This window comes from Hemicordylus capensis, chromosome 3 (genome assembly GCF_027244095.1).
Source record: "Hemicordylus capensis ecotype Gifberg chromosome 3, rHemCap1.1.pri, whole genome shotgun sequence".
Classification (NCBI taxonomy): Eukaryota; Metazoa; Chordata; class Lepidosauria; order Squamata; family Cordylidae; genus Hemicordylus; species Hemicordylus capensis.
In genome coordinates, this window is record NC_069659.1 from 51114932 (window position 1) to 51128350 (window position 13419).

Consider the following 13419-nt stretch of genomic DNA (forward strand, 5'->3'; position numbering starts at 1 on the left):
CACTACTGCACCACACTGGCTCTTAGTACCTTTCATGAGTCTACCTTTCACAAGTCTAAGCAAACCCAATATAATGCCCCATAGACTGCAGACTTCTGTCTGTTTAGGACATCTAATTGTTACTGAGAATTGGTGATAGTGATCAGTTTCCGCAAGTGGACTCCTAGCCACCTAAGAGATGAGGCTGTTGCAGATGGAAGGCTGCCTTTGCAGGTGGTAGCATAACTAGAAGCAAAAAACGCATAGGGAGAGCTATAGGAAAGCTCTGAATAATCATTAGTGAAATGTCAGACATGGCCCAGGGGTATGAGCAAGTGTTCCCTCTAACAGGAATTCCCAGATGTTGTTGACTACAACTCCCAGAATCCCCAGCCAAAGGCCATTTCAGCTGGGAATGCTGGGAGTTGTAGTGAAAAACATCTAGGAATTCCTGTTAGAGGGAACACTGGATATGAGCCAACAAAGCCAAGGTTAGCTTACAAATAAAGGAGACATGGTTGCTTAGAGATGCTTCTAGATGGCTTTGCACTCCTTGGAAACCTGTTCTTTATCCAGAAAGGGGAGTGTGTGTGTGTTTTGGGTTCTGTTTTTGTTTTGCTAGGTTGCAATTGTTTAATTAGAATATTGGTAATTAAAGATAGTAGCATTCCAAGGAATTACTACCCAGCAGAGAAAATCATTGTGGACAGACAATTTCTTCTCTAGTCCTTCTGTAGATATGTGAATTGACGCCACAACAGCCTATCTTTGCTTAGGATGAAGGAGGGTGGACTGAGCCTGAGCACAGTCTATTAATCAGAAGGAGAAGAAGATGGAGGAATGCTGCTGGACACTCTGCCCCCTCTCCTCTTGGTTTAAATCTAAGATGAGTCCTCAGGCAGGCAATGTGTCGGGGGAGTAGAAGAAATCTAAATACCCCCAGCAAGCCTTTACGCATCCCCCAGGGTTCACAAACCCCTTTTGACAACTCCTGCTCTAGAAAGAGCTTTAAAAATTCCGTTTAAGCACAGGAGGTGAATTTGAGTGTAACCTAAGAACTTCCCTATGAAAACAGAGGTTTTCTCTAAATTGCTAGTGAGTTCTGCAAGTGAGGAAGATATGCTCATTTCAGCCCCACCCCCACCAGAAACTACATTGTTTTTTCCAGTTTTGAAAGTTTCATTCACTTTATCCTAATACTTGAGCAAATAATTTTGCAGTGAAATTGCTAGAGAAAATTTATACCACTTGCAACTGTCTCCAGGTTCATCTTGGGCAGTTGAGCTCCCTGGGTGTGGGTAATGCCTAGCTATCCAGTTCCTCAGTCAGATGAGCAATGGAAGACCAGGAGACAGCCTAATCTAGGAAGGCAAATTGAAGGACCTTTCTGCAAGATCCGTTTCTTGCACACAAATGCACTTGTTTCTCACTTGTTGCATGAAGTTCTCATACTTTCATCTGAAGAAGCACTTCTGTGTGGGAACATGGAATGCTTGATGCATTGACTTGTGTGTGGAATGTAGTTGTGGAACTGTTACTGTGACATACGTGACAAACAGCACAATGGCTCTTCTCCCCACCCACCCCATCCTGTTGCTGAAACCCCCTTGGTGAACTTCTGGAAACTTTTGGAAGCACTGTCTCCCTCTCTTATGCCCTGGAGTGCACATGCACACCTAGTCAGATACCTTTAACAGTGTGACAGACAGCCCTGCTATCGTGTAGTCGCCTCCTTGCAGCAAGGGGACATATATTGCCTGCTATTTAACTCCCGATCCCCTGCCTCCTGTAGCCTGTGGAGGGCAATAAGCTTCATAGATTACAGCCACAATGTCTTAACTGGCTCTCTTTGCACAGGGCGGAGAGCAGTCTTGTGGCAGCAAGCATAACTTGTCCCCTTAGCTAAGCAGGGTCTGCTCTGGTTGCATATGAAAGGGAGACTAGAAGTGTGAGCACTATAAGATATTCCCCTTAGGGCAGGCATCCCCAAACTGCGGCTTTCCAGATGTTGCTGAACTACAACTTCCAGCATACCCAGCCACAAAAAAATTGTGTCTAGGGATGCTGGGAGTTGTAGTTCAGCAACATCTGGAGGGCTGTAGTTTGGGGATGCCTGCCTTAGGGGATGGAGCTGCTCTGGGAAGAGCACCTAGTTCCAAGTTCCTTCCCTGGCATCTCCAGGATAGGGGCTGAGAGAGACTCCTGCCTGCAACCTTGGAGAAGCCACTGCCAGTTTCTGTAGACAATACTGAGTGAGATGGACCTACGGTCTGACTCAGTATATGGCACCTTCTTATGCTCCTATGTAGTCTCTCTCCCAGTCGTAAGTAATACCTGAACAAAATACAAGGGGCAAGGGAGAATTGTGCTGTGGGAAAGAGGAGACTTCTTCCTTTGCAGCCTGCTCAACTGCTGCACCTCAAGAAGAGTTAGGCTGGAAGGCTTTCCCATCCACTTGTTTGTTCACTTTCAAAACAGTTTTCCTATTATAAAAGCAACATGAGATGTGAAGTGGGGTGTGTGTGATGAAGGCTGAGGGCCAGCCAGCATAGAGAGCTTACTTGCATGGCTGTTCTTCATTGTTGGCCATGCTGCAATGTGACCAAGAGGCATTTGTGCTCTCACTTCCGTATTATGCTGGAATTATGGGTACAAAATGGTGACCAGTAACAGAGCATTGAACAAATGGCAGGTGTTGGATTTTTTTCATTAAACCTTATCGCGCTTGGAATGCTTTTCCTCTTACAAATCACACCTTGTTTGCATAGCCAACCATTTCTCAAACGTATTTAAACGTATTTGCATAGATGAAGACAAATAAGAGTATCGGTGGTTTTGTACTTTAAATTTATAGATCTGTTTTCTAGACAATAGGTGTACACGTTTGTGTTCTCTGCTGAGGAACTGGGAAGTTAACTTGTCTAGTATTGCACCATTGACTTCAGCCTACTTCTGTCTCAGGGTGACAGCATGCTATTTAAAAGCAATGTTCTGTCAGCTACTATGTCCTAATGTTACCTCCCATTACCAAACTCTCTAGTTCCATTAGGTAACTGTACAACTGGAATATTAACAAGGAGGGTAGATGAAATGTAGAACCTGTGGGTTGCTTCTAATATGTGAGTTTGTAGAAAGTTGCTAGGATGCTTTGGTGACTTTTAACATTATCAGGCTTTCTCTTTTTGAGATGGTGGTTCTGAATCCTTGCCACAGTCCCCCCTCCCCCAACACCTCCTCTTTTTAATAGAGTGTTTACATGACACATTAGTCATTGGGTGACCAAAATGTAATTTTGGTTAAGCTTTAACCTACCATCATAATTTAAATTTGCACCTCAGTGTGATCAAGAACATTATTACCTAATATTAGGGCTGCATTGAACATTTGCCAACTTTGGTTATAGGTTAAGTAAGTTTGTTGTAACCACATGTCATATCACACATATTAAAGCATAATAAAACATAATAGCTAGTACATCATGCTTAAAGAAAAACAGATAAGACAAATTAGACAGTAAAAACATAACTAACTAAACAACATGCATGAAAATAAAACTGTAGTTACAACTCTGATGGGTACAACTCAAATAAGAGAACTAGTCTTGAAACTACAACTTAGCCAGATGTGTAGCAGGGCTAGCAGAGATAGTTATCTTCCTAATTTTAAAAGACAATAAAGCAAAAATGGCTGCTTGATAACTAACATAAGGAAACCTATCCGGAAGCAAGTAATTATCACGTTCTGTTTCAGAACCCTTGAATTGATCAATGATCTGACCCAGTGTTTATTATCTTATTGTTCAATAAAAGGATCAGTGTAGGACGTAATGTTTAAGTGGAGGACACTCCACTTGCCCCTGGCCACAGGGGCAGAGGCGCTCTTCCATGGGAATGCTGTGAAATCTACCCTCAAAATATACTGAGGGGGTGGTTTGAAAACATAAACTGGTGAGGTTGAGTAGGTACTGCAAAGTGGATCTGTTTTTCTTGCAGTGAAGATACCACTGGGAGAACTTTGAATGTTGGACCAAACTAACGTTTAGGCTGGCATCCTGCTCAAAGAGCCAATTGCAGATTTTCCCTTTACTCCATGACTTATGTTCCTCTAGTGAAGGCAGAGAAGGCAGAATATGGAATAGCATATCTGCCCACTGATTCCCTCTTGGTAGTGCAAATGGTAAAGGTAAAGTGTGCCGTCAAGTCGATGTCAACTCCTGGCACCCACAGAGCACTGTGGTTTTCTTTGGCAGAATACAGGAGGGGTTTACCATTGCCTCCTCCCACGCAGTACGAGATAATGCCTTTCAGCACCTTCCTATATTGCTGCTGCCCGATATAGTACCAGCAGGGATTCGAACCACCAACCTTCTGCTTGTTAGTCAAGCATTTCCCCGCTGCGCCACTTAAGGTGACTTTTGGTAGTGCCAATAGCATGATTTAACTAGATGGTCTTCCAGAAGGTTGTCAAAAAATATTTTAGCAGTATCAGATGTTCTCTCAGAGATTGAGGGCAGTCCCACCTCCATTCTTAGATGTGCCCGAGGGAAGGCCCAGAATTTTCCTCAGAAAATTATTATGGACTGTTCTTAATATCTCACTCACTTTCACATTCCATCCAAATCTCTGCCCTATACAAAAGCTGCAGGATTACTTTGCCCTGAAATATTTTGAGTGCATGAGCTATTAATTGACAACTACCCCCTCCCTTGGAGAAGAAGAATTTAAAAATGTTCCCCACTCTACGTTGTGCAGTTTATAGGGCTGCATTAAGATTGACTGACCAAGATAAAGATTTCTGAAAGGAGACACACAAATATTTAAAGGAGGGACATTGCTCTAATTGCTGAGTGTTAATTGTCCATTTATGTTTGATTCTACTGGTACCAAAAATGACCACTTTTGTTTTGTCATGGTTGATCCTCAATTTCTCCTTGCAGTAATCTGCCAATCTGACCAGCATTCTTCTAAATCCAATCTCAACACAAGATATGAGTAATCAAGATCGAGACTTTGTGCCCATTAACTGAAATGGAGAAGAATTTCTGAGACTCCATGGCCTGTACTATGTCATTGATATAAAAAATAAATAAAAAGGGAGCCAGTGGGTAGCCCTGTTTGACTCCTCTGTTTAATAAAATGGGGTTGGATAGCAATCCTTGTTGGCTCACTCACCCTGGCCATGAGATTAGAGTGCAGTTCAATCAGTAACCTGAGAAGCTGTCTGTCAATGTCCGTCCTCTTAAGCTTTTCCCACAATCTAGATCTGTCAATAGAGTCAAAGGTTGGTGAAAGGTCCATAAATGCAACATAAAGGTTTTTTTTCATGACCATTAGCATATTTCTGGATCAAGGCCTTCAAGGTGATACAGGGATCTATTGTGCTGTGACCCCTATGGAAGCCTGCCTGCTCTGGATGAAACAATTTCATCATATCTGCACAATCCTCCAACTTGTTTAAAAGGTGTTCAGTGCATAATTTGGAGGATACATCCAGGAGGCTAATAATTGTCTCATTCTGAGTGCTACCATAGATGGCCCAGAAGTATTGAAACCAGGTCTCAGCTGGGATATGTGCATCTGAGATGAAATTAGACTGAATGCCAGTTGCCACCAATTCCCAGAAACTCCTATCATTTTTTCTGGATTATACAGAGCTCTCTCCGCTGATCTTTATTACAGTTTCAAAACTTTCAAAAACTGCTTGTATTGAGAGCAGAACTATATTAATGATTGAATTGAGAGGTCAGATTTTTCCACCCTAACCTGCTCTCGAGTTGTCGCAAAGTTTGACACTTTTGCAGGGTCTATGAAGGAGGTGTCCAGCAATCCCTCTTGCAGTATTAGATTGGATCAGTTTCAATCTGTGACTCCTGAAGATGTGAACAAGCTGCTTGGGGTGGTGTGGCCTACCACTTGTTCTCTGGATCCTTGCCCGACTTGGCTGCTTCTATCAAGCAGGGAGATTGTAGGAGGTGGCCTGGTTAATATCATAAATGCATTGCTGAGGTAGTAGGGTGCCTCCTTGTTTGAAGGAGGCAATGGTTAGACCACTTCTTAAGAAGTCTTCCCTGGACCCCTTAGTGATGGATAGTTATAGGCCAGTCTCCGATCTCCCTTGGTTGGGCAAGGTGATTGAGAGGGTGGTGGCCAACCTGCTCCAGGAAGTTTTGGAGGAAGCTCATTATCTAGACACATTTCAAACTGGCTTTAGAGCTGGCTATGGGGTTGAGACAGCCTTGTTCGGCCTGATGGAAGACCTTTTCCAGGGAATCAACAGACGGAGTGTGGCTCTGGTGGTTCTTCTGGATCTCTCGGCAACATTCAATACAATCGACCGTGGTATCCTTCTGGATCACCTGGGGGCATTGGGGATATGGGGTACTGCTTTGCAGTGGTTCTGCTCCTATCTCTCAGGTAGCTTCCAGATGGTGGAGCTTGGTGACAGTTGCGCCTCAAAACAGGAGCTGTTATATGGAGTCTCTAAAGGCTCCATTCTGTCACCAGTGCTTTTCAGTATCTACATAAAACCACTGGGTGAGGTCATCAGGAGATTTGGTGCTGGGTGTTATCAGTATGCTGATGATACCCAAATCTACTTCTCCTTTTCACCTTCATCATCAGGAAATGGCATTCATTCCCTAAATGCCTGCCTACAGGCAGTAATGGGCTGGATGAGGAATAACAAATTGAAACTGAATCCAAGCAAGATGGGGGTGCTCATTGTAGGGGCTCAGAATTTGAGAGATCGGTTAGAACTTCCTGCACTGGGTGGGGTTGCACACAACTGGAAGGAGCAGGTATATAGCTTGAGAGTACTCCTGGAACCAGGACTCACTCTGGTATCTCATGTGGAGGCTCTGGCCAGGAATGCTTTCTATCAGCTTTGGCTGATTTGACAGTTGCGTCTATTCCTTGAAGAGAATGACCTCAAAACAGTGGTGCATCAGCTGGTAACCTCCAGGCTTGACTATTGCAATGCGCTCTATGTAGGGCTGCCTTTGTGCATAGTTCGGAAACGTCAGTTAGTTCAAAATGCAGCAGCCAGATGAGTCTGGACAACCCAGAGGGACCATATTATGCCTGTTTTGAAACAGTTGCCCTGGCTGCTGATATGTTTCTGGGCAAAATACAAAGTGCTGATTATTACCTCTAAAGCCCTGAATGGCTTAGGTCTGAGTTATCTTTAGAGGGTGCCTTCTGCTGCAAGGTCTCCACCGCATGTTAAGGTCATCTGAGGAGGTCCATCTTCAGTTACCACCAACACGTCCAGTGGCGACTCAGGGGTGGGCCTTCTCGGTAGCTGCTCCTGGGCTGTGGAATGCACTCCCAGCAGAAATCCATAATCTGAGTTCATCATTGGCCTTCAGGAGAGCCCTTAAGACCTATCTATTTGGCCTGGCCTTCCAGGGTTTTTAAATTGTGTTTAAACCATAAAGGCTTGGCCTGGTTTTCCAGGATTTTAAAAACTGCTTTAATTGTTTTAATAATGGTTTTATGTTTTTACAGTTTTAGATTTTAATAGTTAATTGATTTTAGCTTTGTTTAATGTAAACCACCCTGAGCCATTTTGGAAGGGCGGTATACAAATCAAATCAAATAAATAGAACAATAAATTGAGGCCCATGTCTCAAGAGCTGGCTCAAGGAACACATTATTTCTCTCTGAAAATGCCAACAATTTCTGTTAATATTTTTCAGACAGATATAAAGCATAGCCTAATTTAATTGCAATGTCCAGTTACAGTTTGTAACTGCAGATCTTCCAGCTCCAACTGCAGATTGGCCGAAATCCAAGGTCACAGCCGGTTGTCTTTGTTGCTTACTTGAGCCTGCTGCCTCACTTGAAGGCACTAAAGACTTAGTTACAGAGTCTCTTTGCCAAGTAATTCTGAGTACAATTTTCAAAAGATGTAATTAGTAAGTCCACTTTCCTACTCCCAAATGTGATTTCTTCAAAGATCGCTTTCACCATTTTTGCTGTCAGTAAGTATTGATTTGCTACCAAGTCCATGGGAAAAGTGGACTGTTGCCCTAATTTCCGAGCCTTTTCCAATGCTAACCATTTATCCATTAAAGGCTCCTGGTCATCAGGCATTAATGTTACTCCTGGTGAAGTTGGGCCATCAGCTGATGAAATTGGCCTCTCTGAGGAGATAAGATCTCAAGGGCAGCATATCTGTACATGTGGGAATTGTAATAAAGTCATTTCCATCTTCCTTAAGAGGGTAAAATTCATCTATTTTAAGCTGCTTGATGGATTTATAAATAGATGGTATAAAGGGATAAAATCGCTCTCACCATCTTGGAAGTGTTGATCATGCTGCTTCACCCAGTTCTGAGCTCCTCCAAGCCACTGGTATGGATCTCTTATTCACTTTCTGCTCTTCCAAAAGCTGGATAATCACCACAAAGGAGCTGCCAGGAGTTTCCCCCATAGGCAGTGAAGATTCTTTTTAAAGGCTGAGATCTTCTCAGGTGGAAAAAAATAGTGATTTAAGACTGAGGCTCTAAAACAGGTGTCTGTTCCATCACCATCTTGGCTCCTCCACTCCCTGATTATAGGGGCAAAACTAATGTTTTGGTGGGGAGCCAAAATAGTCACTGAATCCCTTCCACTAATCACCTTGTTCATTGCCTATTCAGTCTCTGTTCAGTTGCTGCTGCTTAAAAAAACAAAACAAAACCCCCTGCTGTTGATTCTTATAGAATCCAGCAAACCCGGGTCTTGTCTTGCTGGGAATATTGACTCCAGCTAATTGGGGTTGTATAGTGGGCATGATGTCACAATGCTGTGTAGCCAGTTGGGAGCAAGGATTGTGTTGTCTTTGCCAGCCTTGTCTTTGCTCTGCCCCCAATATTGGGTGCGTGCTTTTGTTGCTGCTGAAAGCTTTCACAAAAATGCCCCAGGGCTCTGTAATTAATTACCATAGAGCTAAGTATACAAAGAGTATTAGAATTCTTATCTTGATTGTAGTCATAGCAATCCTGTGAGGTAGGCTGGGGCTGTTTGTTTCATTTACAGAGCTTGAACTAAAGTGGAGAGAATGCGTCATCTGCTATAGCCATGTAATTAATTACTGATGGTTGAGGACAGAGATATGAACACTGGTTGTATTTGTCCACTCTTTACACAGGACCCCATTAACTTTGTCTATACACTGTGTGGACAAATATCTTCAGTTTGGCTGGGGCAAGCAGCAAGATACAAGATCTCTCTGTGTGTCTCAAGTCAGTGGTAAAAAAAGGTTGCCGCAATTAGTGAGAGTCTTGTACTCACTCTGTGCAGAGTTCTTGGGCACAGATCAACCAGTGTCCACAATGTGGTTTGTCAGCTTTCAGGTTACACTGAACTTTTCCTCAGACTTTAACATACTTTGAGTTGGGAGATGCAGACGTGTATACCAGAGACCTTGAGAACTATTGAGACCTGATGCTGACAGAAAAGAGGTTTGTACATGAACTGAATGGCAAGCCTGTGGGCACTTGAAAAGTCAAGTGTATGGTTCGATGTGGGCGAGAGGAGGCTACACCATAGAATCTACCTGCTTTGGACAAAAGGTTTTGGGTTCCAGAAAGGCATGCTCAGCCAGAGTTGTGCATTATTCAGTATGCATGAGTATTGCTGATTACCTGAGTATGCTGTCAAAAGAACTGGTGGCTCAGGGTCTACCAAAATTTATTGAAATAACACATGAACATAAAATAGCTTAAGGACCCAAAAATAATAGATGGTCCATCTTTATTTATTTATCATATTCTAATACCTCCTGATATGTACATCTCTAGGCGGTGTAAAAAATTTAAAATAATATTTAAAAGTTAAAGATTAAGTTAAAGACACAAATTAAAATAGATGAGACACAATAAAAACAATAGTACAAAACAGTTATTAAAACAATTAAAATCATTAAAATCAATTCTAATTAAAAGCTTGCGAGAACAGGAAAGTCTTGAGGGTCTTCCTGGGGGGAAAAACAGAGAAGGAGATGCTTTTATTTCCGCAGGGAGCATATTCCTATATGACAGTTCAAGTTGTGAATGCAGCTTGTCTAGTCATATCCAAGTTGTGGCTGTTTCGCCCCCTCCACTGGAATTTACAGCAGAACTCCTTTGCTGTTCCAAAGCAAGAATCCTTTTCACTGGCGAATGACTCGTAAAATACAGTAATCTTCTCTCTAGAGCCCCAAATGCTCCATATTATGAAATGCACCAGTTTTGCTGGCACAGATTGTTCTGTCAGGCTCTCATACAATTTTCATTTTGTTTGCTTTAAGCTTTCTTGCTGCCCCAAACTGATTTCCTCCTTGAGGCCTTCTGAGTGGAGCTCGTGGCCTAAGTAGGCCTTAATGGAAATGTAGATGCAGGTAGACTGAGCTTGATTTCAGTTTTCCGTGGGGGTGGGGGAAGACCTCCCTGCCTGCAGAAATTTGTCATATTGGGGACAGGTTCTAGTCCAGTCTTCTCCTGACATTTTAGTTTCCCCTGTGTAAAGGTAAAGTGTGCCATTGACTCCTGGTGACCACAGAGCCCTGTGGTTGTCCTTGGTAGAGTACAGGAGGGGTTTACCATTGCCATCTCCTGCGCAGTATGAGATGATGCCTTTCAGCATCTTTCCTATATCATTGCTGCCTGATATAGGTGTTTCCCATAGTCTGGGAAACATATCAGCAATGATTTGAACCGGCAGCCGCTGGCTTGCTAATCAAGTCATTTCCCCGCTGCACCATTAGGTGGCCCTGTGTAGCAAAGTGTTAAAGTTGCACAGCATCCAAACCTGAACTGTCCCCTGCCAACTGAGCAAAGAGGCACTTAAAAGTGGTGATTCTCTTTATTGAGCAGGGGGAGAACAACTGGCTCTAACCATCCCCAGCACAGTATTCTTCCAGAAGCCATTTTGTATGTATGTATGTAAACTGCTTTGGAAACCTTTGTTGAAAAGTGGTATATAAATATTCATCGCATACGTATGTGCTTTCTGAAATAGTTCTGTCCCAGGAGGGCTGCACCACACTCTTTTTCTGAACATGTAAGTTGACTATCGCAGTGGCAAACTCACATTTGCAGAAGAAAGCTGAGTAGTCTTCAGTTAGTATAGCATGTTCAAGAAATGACAGTGCTCTGGATCTTTGAAATGGGAGCTTTCTGGACAAACTCTAGGTCACAGAGGAAGTAGATCAGCACAAAAGGCATTACTGGTGATGTGCATTATGACCTGGAGGTTGATTCACAAACTCATTTATACACAGCTAATGATAGATGACTAGACGATAGTTGGTGTGTACTTCACTTCTGTGGTGCCACACAGTAGGGTGGTTCACACAATCGTCAAAATCAGGGTAGGAGCAGACTACCCTGGTTTGCATGATTGTGTCAAAAAAATCCCTCTAGTCCAGGATGCTCAAAGCAGGGTAATCCAGCCCCGGTTTGTTTGTTTGTTTGTTTGTTCGAATCCAGCCCTGCTACCCTGCTCATAATCAAGATAGGAGGAGAGGAGAGTTCTATTATTTTGGTTCTCTGGTCATGTGAGCCCACTCACTACTTCTGCCCAGCCACCAGGACCCTGCCTCGCATGGAAACCATAGAGAGCTGTGGCTATAGGGGCTGCCATCCATGGATGTGTCACTCTGCAAAGTGCACCCTATGATCCTGAAACTGGAGCTGCATCAGCAGGGCTGGGTCCGCCTCCTGCTCCTTTGTGGCCAGTCAGAGGGCAGCTGCTGATGTCATGAGGCTTTCAGGTCTGCTGGCAGTGCTTAGCATACTGGGAAGGCATGCTAGACCTCAGAACCTTCCATCCTTGCAGCGCCTGATCACAACAGTGGACACAGTTCTTGTCTTAATTGTGTGTCTCCTGGATTTGCTGACCCAAACAGAGGTTCTGGTCATGCGCTGCGCCTGGGGTAGGAGCTCCCCAACCCACCCCCAAATAGTCGAGTGAACTGCCCCCTTGACTTGTATTAGCTTAGAAATGGTAGAGTGATTTGTGTGTGGTGATTTAATCAGTGCATTGTACTGAAGTGCTGATAATCGAAGATGTCACTTAACATTTATTTGGTAATCAATGCAGTATAAGATATGAATTAATTGCATATTGTCTTCATGATCATGTGAATTACTGACCCACAATTTAGCTTTTGTGTACTTGGTTCAGCCTTCTTTTTATGAGGGTGAGGGGTGGAGGAGAAGCACCACCATAGCTGCATGGTGGTGCTTATTCCTTGAATAAATGGGAAGATGTCAATCTTCAGGACTATTTGGATCTATAATCTTTCAGCAACCTTGTTGTAGATGTACATTAGATTAGCTGAAACGTTTGTTTTTTAATCTACACAGGAGCGGAAAGTGGATGTTGTGAAGGTAATCAAAGAGCTCTGGAAGGACTTCTTGCAATGTTATTCTTCCCGCACTCTGCTATGTTGGTCTGTATGGTGGGCATTGTCAACATGTGGCTACTTCCAGATCTTAAACTACGTTCAAGGCTTGTGGGAAAAGGTGTTACCATTTCAGAGCTCTGAAATCTATAATGGTGGTGTGGAGGGTGTTGCCACACTCTTGGGTAAGTTACCTCCTTTATCTCTGGTTTTTGTTTTGTTTTGTTTGTTTTGTTTTTTGGAAAGGTGCTTGTTATGTGGTTTCAAACGACTGAATAGGCCTTTTTAATGGTATTGGTGTGCTGTGCACTTGCCAAAATAGGTATTTTTCTAATGCAGGGAAGAGACTCTTCTGTCTAAACAGCACTTCATCAAACTGTGGGTTGGATAAGTTTCATGTGATGTGCATGAGATGAATCAGTTGATTCTGCTACTAGTTGAGTAGTGTTTTGAAACTCTGCCTGGAGATGATGTGTACAGGAGCTTCCTGGAGAAGCCATCCAAGCAAAACGTGCCGGGCATGTTTGGAAATATTTGTCAAACACACAAAGATGACAAATGTAATGCCTATGGGAACAATGTGGCTATGGTTACGCAGCCTTTACTGCACAACTGCAATTAAGCAGTGATCCTAATGTCTTGATTGGGAAACATTTTACATATCCTTCCATCTCCCAACTGGGTTTTCCCCAATTCCCCAGAACTTCAAAGCCTAAATTTGTGCCACCTAATATTTGAGTGTCTACCTCCCACCTGGGAAGCTGACTTAGTGTAAATCAGAGGTAAGTCTTAGTGTAAGGGGAGGAGGGAGGGCTGCTCATGCTGCTCCATTCACCCCTATTATGAAGATGCTGTTGTGCTATGGAATGAGTGGGAACTTCTTGCACAGTAGTCCCACGTCCTCCCAAAGCCCTCTGCTGCACAAGAAATGCATCACTGCGCAGAGGGCTGCGCAAAAAGTCCCTGCTTGCTCTGTAGCACAAAAGCATGCATGCAGCGGGGGTGGGGCGAGCGGAGGAGTGTGGGCATCGCTTCCTCATCCCCGTGACTCCCTCACTCTCGTGCAGAAGA

General features: G+C 43.5%; 1 protein-coding gene and 1 long non-coding RNA gene across 4 annotated transcripts in view; one reads left to right on the plus strand and one right to left on the minus strand.

Annotated features, from left to right (window-relative positions):
• The window catches only part of LOC128351416 (uncharacterized), a 35153-nt gene extending 26522 nt beyond the window's left edge, over positions 1 to 8631 (minus strand). For both annotated transcript variants that reach the window (XR_008319766.1, XR_008319767.1), the window contains exons 1-2: positions 8276 to 8631; positions 5151 to 5241 (exon numbers count right to left, since the gene is read on the minus strand). This is a non-coding gene — a long non-coding RNA (uncharacterized LOC128351416). The remainder of the gene's footprint in view (positions 1 to 5150; positions 5242 to 8275) is intronic.
• Positions 1 to 13419, plus strand: part of SLC19A2 (solute carrier family 19 member 2) — a 33185-nt gene that overhangs the window by 8682 nt on the left and 11084 nt on the right. For both annotated transcript variants that reach the window (XM_053310933.1, XM_053310932.1), the window contains exon 3: positions 12311 to 12533. In XM_053310933.1, the coding sequence (XP_053166908.1) occupies positions 12311 to 12533 (223 nt within the window). The remainder of the gene's footprint in view (positions 1 to 12310; positions 12534 to 13419) is intronic.